The following is a 14,619-nucleotide window of genomic DNA, read 5'->3' on the forward strand; positions in this document are numbered from 1 at the left end:
TACTTTGATTGTAAGTTCTTTAGAGCAGGGACAGTCTTTTCCTTCCCTGTGCAGCACCTAGCACTATGGGATCAAGGTCCATGCTTGGGGCTCTTAGGAGCAACAATAATAAATTAACAATAATGCACGTTCAGCCCCCTGAATTCTGGATGCCAAATAAGTTATGGAGGAGATAAATAAGGTGGATCCCTTTGTGACCAGAGGGATAATATTGCAGCTAAAAGAATTTAAAGCATGGGTGGGGACGTACAATATTTTATATCAATCCTCATGGGTTGGTCTGGGTGACGTTAGTCAAAAATGTATTATCTTCTATCAGATTGTCAAGGTTATTGTATTTAAAGTATACACAGTAAGCCTTTACCAGTGCGGTTTTATAGCTATTTAAAAAAACCCAAAACAAGCAGGGTATAAAGGTAATCACTGTACAAAAAATAAGGAATGAAGCAATAATACTGAAGATAGAGATTTCTTTACATTAATAGTTATTCATCGTGAGCCCTATAACTCATCACAATGGTATCAAATATACAGATCCAGATTGTCCCTGGTTCTAGCCAGGGTAGGAAGAGCATTCATGCACCCTGGGCAAGGATCAGTCCTTGCTCCCTCTGATTAAATACATCAGTGGAAATTGGTCTTAAGGTATTGTTTTTTAGCTGCATATTAATAGCTTCATCATACAGGGATTGAGGGAGCAGGCAATAGGCTGCAACTGCAGCAAAAAAACAACAAACTAATCCATGGTCAGTGGTTGGTAAACAACAGGGCAGGTCTACATGAGAAGTGCTACATCGGTGCAGCTTTGTCTGGTGAAGATGGTCTATGCTGACAGGAGAGAGCTCTCCTGTCATCACAATTCCTCCACCTCGGCGAGAGGCAGAAGCTATGTCGGCCAGAGAGCATCTTCCACCGAAAATGCCAGCGTGGACAGCGTTTAGATCACTGTTATATGCGTTGCTCAAGTGAGTGTCTTTTCACACCCCTGACAACATAAGTTAGATCGACGTGAGCAGTAGGGTAGACCTGCCCATAGCAACATGGATGTTATCAGGAGAGACATTATTGGCCTCAATCTAGACATTTTATTCACAAAAATATCCCAAAGAAATCTCTTAGGCAGTTGCAGAAGAAACTGGATGAACAGAACAAGTGTGCTGACATGCACTGGGTAGGTAAACATAAAGATGAGGTCAGATTTTTTTAGCCTTCAGAACGATGTTAGAAAACTTCTGGGACGGTTGTTTGTTCATGCTGTGCTGCAACGTGTTAGATCAGGGGTCGGCAACCTTTGGCACGTGGCCCATCAGGGTAATCCACTGGGGGTCCACGAGACATTTTGTTGATGTTGACCGTCTGCAGGCACGGCCCCCAGCGGCTCACAGTGGCCGCAGTTTGCCATTCCCGGCCAATGGGAGCTGCGGGAAGCAGGGGCCAGCACGTTCACACTACCACGCCCTCACCAGGAGCACTTGCACAGTTTTCTGTGTCAGTGTGGGGCATTGTGGGAAGTCTTCTGAAAGCCAGCAACAGTCAATGTAAGCAACTCAGTGTCTACACTGACACTGTGCCGACCTAACTACATCAACCTAAGCGCTACACCTCTTGCGGAGCTGGAGTAATTAAGGTGGCGTAGCGGGCGAGTTACATTGGCAAGAGCGACATTTTAGTGTAGACGCTTACAGAGTTAGGTTGACGTAATCTGCCTTGCGTTCACCTAACTCTGTGGTGTAGACCGGGCCTCAGCAGTTGCCAGATAAGTATTTTGTGAGAGAAGCATTGCTTCCTGTTAAGAAATGGGAGTCAAAGTGGGACAAAAGTGAAGCTGTTCACCTCCTGCCCAGAGAAATAAATAGAAGGCTTTGTTGAATTTGTTTTATTTACCCTTGGGGTCTGCAGTCAGAACTACACTGGGAAATTACATATGGTAGCAATATTTCTTGATGGGCTTTACAGATTTTGACTAATTCATCCCATACAACACCCCAGTAAAGCAGACAAGTGTTGTGCTTGAGATGGGGAAACTGAGGCACATAATGGATAGCTGCCTATCGAAGGCCATGGATTGAACCAATGAGAGAGCCAGTCTTGGAAAACCTGAGTTCCTGACTAATGCCACAGAACTGTAGTAAATGACAGGTAAGCAATACAAAGAGAATTTCCTTTTTTTTTTTTTGCTCAGACCCTTCCTTCCTACCCTTTGGCTTTCACTCCTGTCTCCTTATTAACGCAGCTTGCGGTCTGCACTGAGGCTGTCTCACCGAGAGTTAACTCTACAGTAAATCGGCACAGGCTGCTGATTCAGCAATAGAAAGGAAGAAAAGCCCAGCAACATCCTTATTACAGACTTGAATAATTTCCCTCCAGGAGCTGGATATTAATAACTGAACACCACCGGAAAAAAAAAAAAAAAACATCGAATCTGACATTTTATTTTACGTGCTCTTTTCCAGCGAATCTAATATTTTATTTCTAGCTTTTATTTAACTGTTCATCCAATACTCCTCCAAATTTACAAATACAAAACAAGAGGGGAAAAAAATCCTAATAAAAGATCCTAAATCTCTGTGGGCCCCATACCGTTTGCCTGTCACAGATATTATTATGGCTACTACCAGGGAGCGGGGGAAGGCTTTAATGTAAGGCAACCATTTTGTGTTTTGTAATCTGCTACCAAACATTTTTAAGCCCGAGCTATCTGTTAACCCTAAATAAAAAAAATTATCAATGTTTAGATATTTACGTGTGTGCATAACCAGAAGCTTATGAAATGGGTTCAGATCTAGATGTCTTGCAATTAATGTATTGTACAGATGTACTAAGAAATTTGTTTTTCAGTACATCTTAATGTCTATCTAGATTTCTATTGCTTCTATCAGCATAACAGCTCAGTCACCTGCAGGCCCCAGCACACTAGTTGCTGTATAAACAGACAGTAAGAGACCGTTTCAGCCCGAAGAGTTTATAGTCTAAGTAGACAAGATGGTATTATTAGCATCCTTTTACGGATGGGGAACACAGAAAATGTAAGTGACTTTCCCAAGGTCAGGCAGGGGATACCGTGGCACTCCTTGGAATTGAACCTACATCTTCTGGGTTCCTGTCCAGTGCTCTAATCCTCAAAACGATCTTCTAATACTATGTATTAAGTAATACAGATTTGAGATCTTCTGATGAAAGATGCTGCATAAGTGCACAGAGAGCGAAACCTTATGTCAACTCCGTGCTTTACATGACCTCTGCAAAGTGGTTTCTAGCATGGTCTTGTTTGAACTTTATTTAAACACTGGCCTCTCCTAGGCAACCTGATTTTGCTCTGAAATTATTCACAAACCTGCAGTGAACATGGGCATAGTTCAGCTTGTGTTATTCTAGACTCTTGGACCTTGACTCTCCAATCTGGGCAATTTTTGGTGAGACCTGTTCTATCTTCTTCCTGTGAACCACCTCGCTTGTGTTGTGTGCCCAGACCAATTATTAGCCACAATGGCATATGTCTCTGGGCCCAGCCAGTGTCTTGTTGATTGCCTCCTACTCCTCAGTACCCCTATAGCACTATCTATAAGTGTTACATAAAATGGCAGTGTTAATAACAATAAGTAGCAGCAGTAATAATACTTAGTTCCCTGAGGTTTTCCCCTGTGCAATGCATATGCTTCTGGCTTAACCCTGGTTCTTATTTGAGCAGGAGACCTTGGAGATATATAAGTGCATTTATATGAAATGTTTGGGTCCTAGGCACATCTGTGTTAGGGGTTTCTGTGGCAGACAATATCCCACCCCACTTGGAGTCCTCGACCTTTCTAATGGATACAAGATCTTGAAACACCTGAATGGAGGAAAGGCAGAAGAACTGGTTCAAGGCTAGTTAGTAATAGCCAAGCAAGGAAACAAAGGTGGTCAGAGGAGAGGAGAAGAGAACAAGTGCCTTTATTTGTGCCCATCACAGTTGGGAAGAAGAGGAAATTGCGTGTCCTCAAAGATTCATCAGCAGGGAGCAAGAGGAACTAGGAAATGACGCAACCAAGAATGCCTCTAGAAATAACTGCCTCATCTTCAATCACAAGAGGCCTGAGTTTAGATGATCTTATTTGAATTTATCCCAGTGTAATAAAAGGACAGAGCAGAAGTGTAAGTGGATTGTGGAGAGCAGAAGGAAGGTCAGGGGACAACGTGCCCTTAAAAAGATCTAGCAGTCTATCTCCTCTCAGTCAATAGGATTGGAGAAAACATGTCTGGGTCCTTTCCTCGCCTCAGTAAATGGAGGCTTCATGCTGCCAGATACAGCTACAGACCTCTGATCTCGTAGAGGTTCCCCGCCTCCCACAGCCTATATTTACCTTGCAGTCTTGCACACCTCACTATTAGTATACAAGGAGCATCAATTACACCTTCCTTTGTCGGGGACTCCAAGGCACATCTCAGTAATATAACTAATCAACCATCGAATGGAATATTTTACCATCTGGATTTTCAAGCCGTATGGCATTCAAAGTGTATCCACAGAAAACTCCAAGCATTAGCTCAAGAAATACATCTGATTGAATTATTACAGACAGTTAAAACACCTGCATTGCAGTCGCATTTAAGATTCAGTTCAAATCCAAATCCAACTTTGTGACTCATGAATTTCTTTGTTTCTCGAGTGCTTTTTGTACCAGACAAAGGAGCCGTGTTTTAAGACCCCATTTTCTCAATAATTTTATGATGACTTTGTTAACGTTTCCAGTAAAAACACCCCTATTGCATTTGCAGCTGTGTGCTAAAATAAACCCAGTCAAATGACAGGGAAAGTGACAGCAGAGAGAAAAGGATTGAAGGGTGCAGAGAAGGGTTGGACAAATGAAGACAAGGCACATGCAGGCAAGACAGAGAAAGGAATGAGAGCGAGGTTGAATATAAATCTGATAAAGTGACGGGCATCCATGATATCTCATCAGCTCTGACCTTGCTGAGGACACACAAAAATCAGATCAATTGATGTTAAAAGCACTTTAACCCCATTAGTAATAATGCCTCTATTGTTTGCATTACAGTAGTGCCTGGATCAGATCTGAGATCCACCTAGCTCAGTATCCTGTCTCTGACACCCACTAGTAGCAGATGCTTCAGAGAACAGTGCAAGAACCCCACAGAGGGCAGATTATCCCATTTTTGCCTTCTACAATAGGTCTGTTCCTGGTCTCTAAGGGTAGTAGGTCTACACTGTAGCCGGGGTGTGATTGCAGCTTGGGTTAGCTTTAGCGTTAATCTAGCTTGCTCAGGCAGCAGAGCAGTGAAACTGTGGCAGAACAGGCTTCAACCCAGGCCTTGGCTACACTTACCAGCTAGTTCGACGGCTGGAAATCGAAGTTCTGGGTTCGACTTATCGCGTCTAGTCTGGACGCGATAAGTCGAACCCGGAAGTGCTTGCCGTCGACTGCGGTACTCCAGCTCGGCGAGAGGAGTACCGCGGAGTCGACGGGGGAGCCTGCCTGCCGCGTGTGGACCAAGGTAAGTTCGAACTAAGGTACTTCGACTTCAGCTACGTTATTCACGTAGCTGAAGTTGCGTACCTTAGTTCGAATTGGGGCGGGTAGTGTAGACCAAGCCCCAGGCTGTACAAGCTCACCTGCTTGAATCTAGCTAGCTTGGGTAGTGGGAGCAGTGACGCTAGCTCTGGTAGGTCTACTCAGACTGCAGTCACACTCCATGACTGCAGTATAGACATAAGCCACTCGTTAGAAATTTGGCTTAAGCCCAGAAGCATGAGGTTTAAGAACAACTTTTTCAGTATCCATCCTAACTCCGGGATCAGAGCCCCATTGTGCTAGGTACTGTGTACACACACACACACACACACACACACACACCATTAAAGATGTATTCCATGGCCACGGATCAGCTGCAGAATTCATGCCACAGATGATGCTTCTCAAAGCAAGATTGACTTCCACCTCCAAAAGAGGGAGTGGGGGGGGCATTGCTACAATCAGGGAAGTTGCCAGGAGCAAAAGCAGTCTAGAAAAGCAAGGATATGCTCAGCTCTTCCAAAATTCATGGCACGGCTGTCCAGGAGTTTCCAGATGTTCATGCTCCATGTGGTGAAAAGACCGCATCCTCTGCCCTTTCTTTGTCTCTTCTAATTGCTCCCACAAGCGGAGGGCAACGTGGTAGGACTCTATACTGTAGAGACTCTTCTACCTCCTGCAACACTGTAGTATCTGAGCATCTTCCAGTAGCGCATCACATTAATGCATAACATCTGTCACCTGCGGCTTGTTCTCGCTCTCTCTCACCCTGCCCAGGTAACAATTGTGCATGCAGTAGAAGGTTTGGGTAGGGTTTGGCGGTTAATGTATACACTGCTCTGTGTTTGTTACAGAAAGGAGGTCAAAGAAAAGCACCTTGCGCTTGAAGTGGAAGGTGGTGAGGTCTGTGGTGGCCCTTAGTTCCTGGAGGAGTTTGTTCCGCAGTCTTGGACTGGCCTCTAAAAGCTCTGTCTCCTGCATAGATGAGCTTTACTCTTATGGATTTCCATCGGATGAAATAAGCAGAGGATTTTTGGATTATTTTTTTTCCCTTTCATCCTCTCCTCAGTGGAAGGGGACCACAGGGCCTTGTCTATATTTGGTATTAGCCTTGATTCTGCGATCAGGGACCAGACATCAGTAACTCAAAGAGGTTATGGGCTTATTACAGGAGAGTGTGAGGTTCTGTAGCCTGCAATATGCAGAAAGTCAGACTTTAAGGCCAGAAGGGACCATCATGATCATTCAGTCAATGAGCTGAACAGGTGCAATCTCCAAGTGTGGACAAGAAAAGGCATGACTTGTACTGGTTAAGTTCACCCTGACTTGAAACAAGGAACACTCAACCAGTGCAAGTCATGGCTTTCCTTGTCTGTCATTTGGGGTTTGCAGTGGTGTGGCTACCTTGGTTTCTCACCAGTGATGGCTTTATTCTACGTATAAAAGAGGACTATGAATCCAGTCCATCCCACTGCTTTACAGAATTTACATCATGCCAAGAGATGCCAACACTCCCGGGAGACAGGGCTATTATGCCCATTTTACAGATAGGGCACTGAGATACAGAGAGACTAAGTGACTTGACCACTAGTTAGAATGCTAGTCTGGGATTCAGGAGACCTGGGTTTGATTCCCTGCTTTGCCACAGACTTCCTATGTGACCTTGGGTAAGTCACTTAATCTCTATGTGCCTCAGTTCCACATCTGTAAATTGGGAATAACAGCCCTGCCTCACAAGGGGGTCGTGAGGATAAAGACATTTAAGCTTGTGAGGTGCTCAGATACTACACTGATGGGAGTCATGCAAGTACCCTAGAGATGTATCAAATATCAGCTGTGTGGGTGGAAAGGCAAAACAACGCAGCATGGCGTGGGAAAGAAAGCGTTTTACAGGGCCTCTTAGTCTGCGGCATGTAAGAAGGAAATTAGTTTGCTCTAAAACTTTGCAGTGATATCTGCAACTGACCTAAGAAAGGAACCTGGTAAAATTCAGCAAGAGAATGTGAATGGCCTCCAGACATCGATACTGTACAGAGCAGGGAGATCCAGGAGTGAAGGGGATCTATGTCACATTTGATCAGAGAGCAAACCCACTAATACAGATATTGCAAAGCAATTTGCGGCCACAACAAGGCATATGGTGTAAATAAAATTAGTGTGATATGCACAGGCTCCAGCTTGAGAGTGGAAACGCGAAGGAGGAAAAATGAATGAATAATTAACACACACAGAAATTATAATAAAAACTCTACCTGGGGCATGTGTCTTTCCAATAACGAGAGGGGGAGAAAAAAATCAGTGATGTTCCTCTCTGGAACCCTGCAGGAGACTATAGCAAAATCCTGCACTGTCAACAAGTACAGAGCCACTGAAAAATGATATGCATAAAAGACGAGTATTCTACCCTATTAACCCTGATTTGCCTTCTGGTCATTCATTATGCCCAAACGAGTGCCGCTCATTACAGAAACCATCGTCAATCATTAATTATCCACAACAGCGATCATAGCAACTTACTGAAATGCAGGAGATAGTAAGCAGTGGCTTGTTGCCTTTTGACACTTACCAGGAAGTCCATTCTCCTGGAAGCTCGAGATCTATTATATATTGTTACAACAACAACAAAATTCACCTTTAAAAATGAGGGACAAGATTTTTGTTTTAAAGTGACTAGTGATTTGGGGTGTTTCAATCTTTGGGCGCCCAATCTGAGAGATGTGAAATGGGCCTCAATTTCTGAGCAGTAACCCTCTGGAAATCAGGCCACTTTAAATGTTTCCTTTGCTGGATGTTCAATATTGAGAGTCCGTTTTTGAAAATCTTGTCAGAAGATTCCCACTTTGGGGGCCCTCGGATGGCTCCTTCCTAAAACCTTTTATGGAATTCCTCTAGACACGCCTCTGTATCAAGGTCTGTGGAGAATTTCTCTATCTACTGCAATGATTTAAAGAAGCTATGGTCTAATTCAACCACAAGTCATTTGGCTGGATGCAGGAATCACTGGATGAAATTCTACGGCAGCAGTTCCCAAACTGTGGGTCGCAACACTGAATGGGATCGTGCCATCAGCAGATGGGTTTGCACCAATCCCTAGTGTGCAAAGGACACCCTTTTGCTCTGCAAAATGTGAGCTCGCATGCATGGTGCGGGAAAGGTCACATCACATGGGGGCCATTATGCTCTACAAAGTGGCATCATCTGCACAGTGTGACCTCACATGTACTGTGCATGCAAGGTCACGCTGTGTGGAGGACTCCATATTGCTCTACAAAATGCTGTCCCCCATGCTGTCTGGGGTCCCAGACAGAAATAATTAATTAAAATAGGGTCATGCTTACAAAAAGTTTGGGAACTGCTGTTATATGACCTATGTTGTGAAGGAGGTTGGATTAGATGATCATAATGATCCCTTCTTGCCTTGAAAGTCTGAGTCTACAAATCTCATTAAGCTTGTCATTCCCAATTCCTCATCTTATCTAGCATCAGCCTCCGCTCAGTTCCCTCTCCCAGCCTCACTAGCACAAGTGCAAGAGGCTTTTTGTTTGCCACCTTGTTCTGCCATCTTGAACACCTGCTGTATCTCTTCAATTCATCAGCTGCCTGTTTGATGAGTCAGGAGTTAGAGCCCGGGGTGGCTCCAGGCACCAGTGCTGCAAGCGCGTGCCTGGGGCGGCAAGCTGCAGGGGGCGGCATACCGGTTGCCGCGAGGGCGGCAGTCAGGCAGCCTTCGGCGTCATGCCTGCGGGACGTCTGCCGGTCCTGCGGTTTCGGACCGGCAGATCACCCGCAGAAACGCCACTGAATCCGCCGCCTGACTGCCGTGCTTGGGGCAACAAAAAGCATAGAGCCACCCCTGGTTAGGGCACTGTCTACGTACAGCTTTGGGATTTTGTCTGATTTTAGGGACTCTATCTCTCTGTCAGACTGGCAACGCCATTTTGATTGTAAGGTCTGGTCCATGCTGTCCTGATGTCTTTTTACTTCTGCCTTGGACTAACATCTCGAGTGGTGGCAAAGGACTAACAACAGAGGGTTGTTAAATATTGATGATTGCCCTTTTTAAAGGGAGCACCCTAGGACAAAAAATAACTGCCACATAAGTCAAACCACCAAATCTGAATTCAAGTTGGGAGGTATGTAAGCAATGGATCACCTGGTGAGGGGCTCTGATAACCAGATACGGCTGAGTGGGGGTTACCTGACAAAGAGATGGTCTTTCACTGAATATTTGAGAGAGAGAAGGGACCAGAGAGACTCCATGATCTGGAGAGGAAGGCATGTACAAGAGGAGAGAAAGGATCCAGGACACTCCAGAGGTCTCTGAGCTAAACCCAGGGAGCACTCAGGAATGCGCAAAAACCTAAAGCTGGGAAATGTGTATTGGTAGTTGCATTGTTTTGCCTAGAATGTGCATTTCTCAGGATATCGAAGTAAAAAGCAATTGCATTTGGAAACCCTTACAAACCTTGTTTGTGCTTTTTCCACTATCACGTGTCCCTAAAAGGGGAACTGCAAACCCAGAGTTCCCACAAGAGTCGAGCTCTGGAAAAATGATTGGCATATCTTGGGGCTTCAGCACTGGTCCTAGGGGCATGGGGCAGCTGATCTGTGGAGCCCCATCTGTACCAAGGATGCATGCCACGAAGGCCAAAGGGAAATACAGGGCTGCTGCCTGCTGTGTCGAAGGAATGCTTGAGAGCACACAGGTCTAGTGCACTGGGACCAAACAGCAGTCTGGTGAGCGTCTGGCCAGGAGAGCAATTCCAGTGCGGTGTGTGAAATCCTGGCCCTACTGAAGTGAACAGCAGAACTCCCATCGACCTTCAATGGAGCCAAGATTTCACCCAAAATGCCTTTAGGCAGGACAGAGCCCCACACCAGGGGTCACAGTGCTGGGCTGAATCTCAAGCCGGGGAGTTTCTCTCTTTACTTTCAAATATGTGAAACTCTTCTACTGGTTACAGACATTACCCCTAGATGGGGATTTTTTTTTTTTGTCCTTCAAAGTCATTAAGCTAACAGTTCAGTGTTCCACAGTGGTATTGTAATAGCATGTATTGGACCTCATTCCATTCTTCTTGCTGTTAATTTTCTTTTTTTTTTTTTTGTAAAAAAAAAAAGTTACCATGCTGATTTCCACACTCAAGAAAATACACAGGAAAGGGAGGCCATTTTCTTTTCATTCAAGTGACATGATGCATTAGTGCACGCCACCTGGGATGTTGCATACTACCTGGCCAGGTGGACCCTGCTGGCACGTGCTAACTTAGTGCTGTTTGAAATGGGACTGTCTCGGCATGCACTAGAGAACTTTTAGCGCATGCCAGCAGGGTCCACCTGGGCCAGTTAGTGCATGACCCACTGGTGTGCTCCCAAATTTACACCCTAGCTAGTGAGCACTAACATACCGTGTAGACCAATGGTTTTCAACCTGGGGTCTGCGGACCCCTGGGGGTCCACAGAATATGTCTAAGGGGTCTGCAAAAGGTTGTTGTTACCATAGAACTGTGGTTTTCAACTTGAGGTCTGCAGACCTCTGGGATCCACAAACTATGCCTAAGATATCCAAAGGGGTCCGTGCCTCCGTTTGAAATTTTGAAAAAAAGGTTGAAAAACACTGGTGTAGAAAAGCCCTTAAACATTTATTATTTAAAAAATACGACCACTATTGGGACAGGTTCAAAAAGTGACTAATGCTCAGTTTTTGAGAACCTGGGCCTAAATCCTGACCTCCGCTGAAGTCAATGGGCATTGACCCTAGTTTCTTATGGAAAGAGAGGGAAGGTGTAAGAGAACATTAAGAGACAACAGCATGCTCACCATTTAATCACTCTTTTGAACCTTTCAGGGCCTATTTGATTCCTGTACCCACAAGGAATCAAAGTGAAATTTGCCTTGTCCTGGAGCTTTGCAGTTGAATATAGATTCATTCATCTTTAGAATTGTGCATTTCTTTAGAATTTTAGAAATGCCCATGATACAGCATGGGAGGAGAGAGTGGTGGGTTTCTAGAGCCGTGTAGCTTTCTTTTTCACTGTTTTCTGCTCTTTTTGATAGCCTCATTGTACATTCACAATATCCTTTCCATGTCCCCATAATCTGATGTTCTTCTAGTGTGCTATCTTGTTTCATCTATTGTCTATACCAGCCAGTTGGACTTTGGAGCATCCAAGTTAATTTACATTGGAACAGAAAGTGAAATGTGTTTCAATATTTGATGGATGCCATTGGCATGGCTTTCCTGTTTCCCAAACTAGAAACCAGGATTGGCCAAATGACTCCTGCCTCCAACAGTCTGAATTTAAACCCAGATATGAACTCCCACGGACACTAACACATAAGGAGAAGAAGCTGAATTCTGGATCCCAGAGGGACCATGGCCCATCTCTCTCTTTGTTAACATTTTATATTACTAGTTACCTCTATCTTACTGCTTATGTGAGAAAATAACTTGTGCTGCCAACAACTCCCTTTGTCTAAGGGCAGCAACCAAGCTGATATTAGGAATTCAGGTAAGGAATTCCTCCCCCTGCCCAAATACAATACTATACTCCCCCTGCCCAAATACAATACTATATAGGATATAATAATAATGTGTTGCACATATAATCCATATGCTTTTAGAACAGAGCATTTTGTCTTTAAGGCCAGAGAGCAGCAGTGAAAAAGAGGAAGAGCCTTGTTGAAATCTGTGCAGAGACAAAGGTAGGAAGCACAGCTAGAAGTGAACAGGAGAATCCAGAAAAGAGGAGCTGGTAGATAATAAACAGGCTCAGTATCTGCTTGAAGCCAGCACAGAAACCACCATTAAAGGCAGACAACGCTACATATCTCACACAACATTAACCTCGGAGCTGAGCTAATGAGAGCTCCGAGAGCAGAAAATTCGAGCGAGAGGGGAAGCACTGAGCATTCCCATTAGGCTCCACTGCCAGAGGTCAGTTTATCAGCCAAGAGGACATGGCTGCTGTCACATCTGGATCTCAAACCTGTAGTGTTTTGTCTATAAGGAAGACTTCCTATCTGACCAGACGAACTAGCCAAGAATCGAGGGCTGAGTGCTTCTAGCTAGAAGCATTCACAGAGCCAACGTTTGTGTTTGCTGACTAGGCCAAATTTTTGAAGCATACTACAGTTTTCATTCCAATCCAAAGAATCCAGCTGATAAACTCTGCATTTGGAGTGTGAAAATAATCTCTGAAGAAGACCCGAGGCGGAAGAATGTACATCTACATGTGTTTAAATAAAGGAGTATAAGTGGTATGCTGCGTGCTGTACCTTGTGATACAGATGTTGTAAATCCATCGTATAGCAGCAAAATGTCTAGACAAAAGATAGTCAAACTCCTTGATCAAATAGCTGTTTAATACATTACATAATCTGATGTTAAGTAGCCTTTTAAAATGCTCAGCTTGTCTGGATGTATTAAAATGTAAATATCTAAGCAACTGTGTAGCATTCTGTATTCAAAAGTTACTGGGAGCTATTAATAAGGCTGGGATTCAGGGTTTAAACACAATATATCCCATAGACTCGCTTTATGTAATGTTTTCTGAGCAGGGCCGGCTCCATGCACCAGCTGAGCAAGCAGGTGCTTGGGGCGGCCCAGGGGAAGGGGCGGCACGTCGGGCTCTTCGGCGGCAATTCGGCGGACGGTCCCTGTCCCTCTCGGAGGGAAGGACTTGCCGCCAAATTGCCGCCGAAGAAGAAAGCAGCGCAGTGGAGCTGCCGCCGGTCGTGATCGCGGCTTTTTTTTTTTTCGCCGCTTGGGGCGGCAAAAACCCTGGAGTCGGTCCTGTTTCTGAGAAGTCCTAAGAAGTCACTACTCTAGTAAGGAGCTGAACTGAAATGCATGAAGCAGTGAGGCAGTAGCTGTAAGTAATTTGCTACAGCTACAGTTGTAAGTAATCCTTACCGAGCATCTTTCACCTACAGATCTCGTGATCCCTATGATTCTTGAATACAGCTCAAGAGTCTTAAAGTGACTAATGCCTTTGGGTGCCCAGCTTGACACACCTTAAAGTCATGGTTTTCAAAAGGGCGAGTGCTCAGCACTTTCTAAAAAGCAGGCCCAGTTTTAGGTTGTCTCAAGTTGAGCATCCAAAAATGGAGGCCTCCAAAACCACGAGTGGCTCTTCACAATCTTGGCTGCTGTTTTAACCCTGACCATGTTCCTTTATGACCCTGCCTTCTTCTCCTTTACAAAAAGGGCGGCGAGCATCATTCTACCCCCCTCTGCCCTAGACGTTGAAAGTGGTTTAATAGCAGCTAAGGGGGAAGCTGGAGCACCATCAACCATTGTCAGCAACAGGCCCTTCTCCTAGTGTGGGCTGACAACCCCATGCATTTAAAAAACATGCACCCGCAATACGCCGTTATAGAGACATGCACCCATTGTTCCTGGGATTCCATACCAGAGGAAGGAGCACAAGAGTGAAGCAGCAGATCTTCAAGGAGATGGCCATCTTCTCCTAATAGATAGGTAGCCAATCTGTAGCAACTTAGAGCTGTTCTTGTGGCTCAAGCACACACCATCTGCCGATCCCAGTGTCGCTGTCTTCAAGACACAGCTCAGGTCTCTGCAACGAAACAGTATGAGAATTAAAAAAATGAGAAATAAGGAGGAGAGTTGCTGGAAAGAGGAACAGGCCTGGAACAGAGGTTACAATACCTAGATTGTGAGCTGTGTAAGTCAAGAGCCAACATCTTGTTACTTGTGCATACAGCTCCTAGTACAACAGGGTCCTGATCCTTGAATGGGGGAGGGGGCATAATTGTGCTAACAATAATTTGGAACAAAGGCACTACTGAAACAATGTAAATGATAAAAGCTAAACACCTCCAAAAATAAGTAAAGGGACTGAATGTACCAACTGGTACAAGGCCAGGGACTGAAGAGGCATGTACACTGAACTACCCAAGGACTGGACTGAGTCCCCCGATGGACGTACTGGGGAACTTTCACTTCTTGAGCTGAATCAAGGGGCTAGACTCTTAGATCCAGTGAAGTCATCACCAGCTATGTCAATTGACAGCAGCTGGGCATCTGGCCCTAGCTCTCTGGAGATATATGGAAGACACAATTCCCCTGGGCCCTCAGTTTGGCATA

The 14,619-nt window shown here is 44.9% G+C and overlaps 1 protein-coding gene across 7 annotated transcripts in view; it reads right to left on the minus strand.

Moving 5' to 3' along the window:
* Positions 1 to 14,619, minus strand: part of ADCYAP1R1 (ADCYAP receptor type I) — a 179,722-nt gene that overhangs the window by 122,647 nt on the left and 42,456 nt on the right. For all 7 annotated transcript variants that reach the window (XM_034759880.1, XM_034759877.1, XM_034759876.1 and 4 more), the window contains exon 2: positions 13,925 to 14,089. In XM_034759880.1, coding sequence (XP_034615771.1) covers positions 13,925 to 13,975 — 51 coding nt within the window. In that variant the 5' untranslated portion in view covers positions 13,976 to 14,089. The remainder of the gene's footprint in view (positions 1 to 13,924; positions 14,090 to 14,619) is intronic.

This window comes from Trachemys scripta, chromosome 2 (genome assembly GCF_013100865.1).
Source record: "Trachemys scripta elegans isolate TJP31775 chromosome 2, CAS_Tse_1.0, whole genome shotgun sequence".
In the NCBI taxonomy this organism is placed as follows: Eukaryota; Metazoa; Chordata; order Testudines; family Emydidae; genus Trachemys; species Trachemys scripta.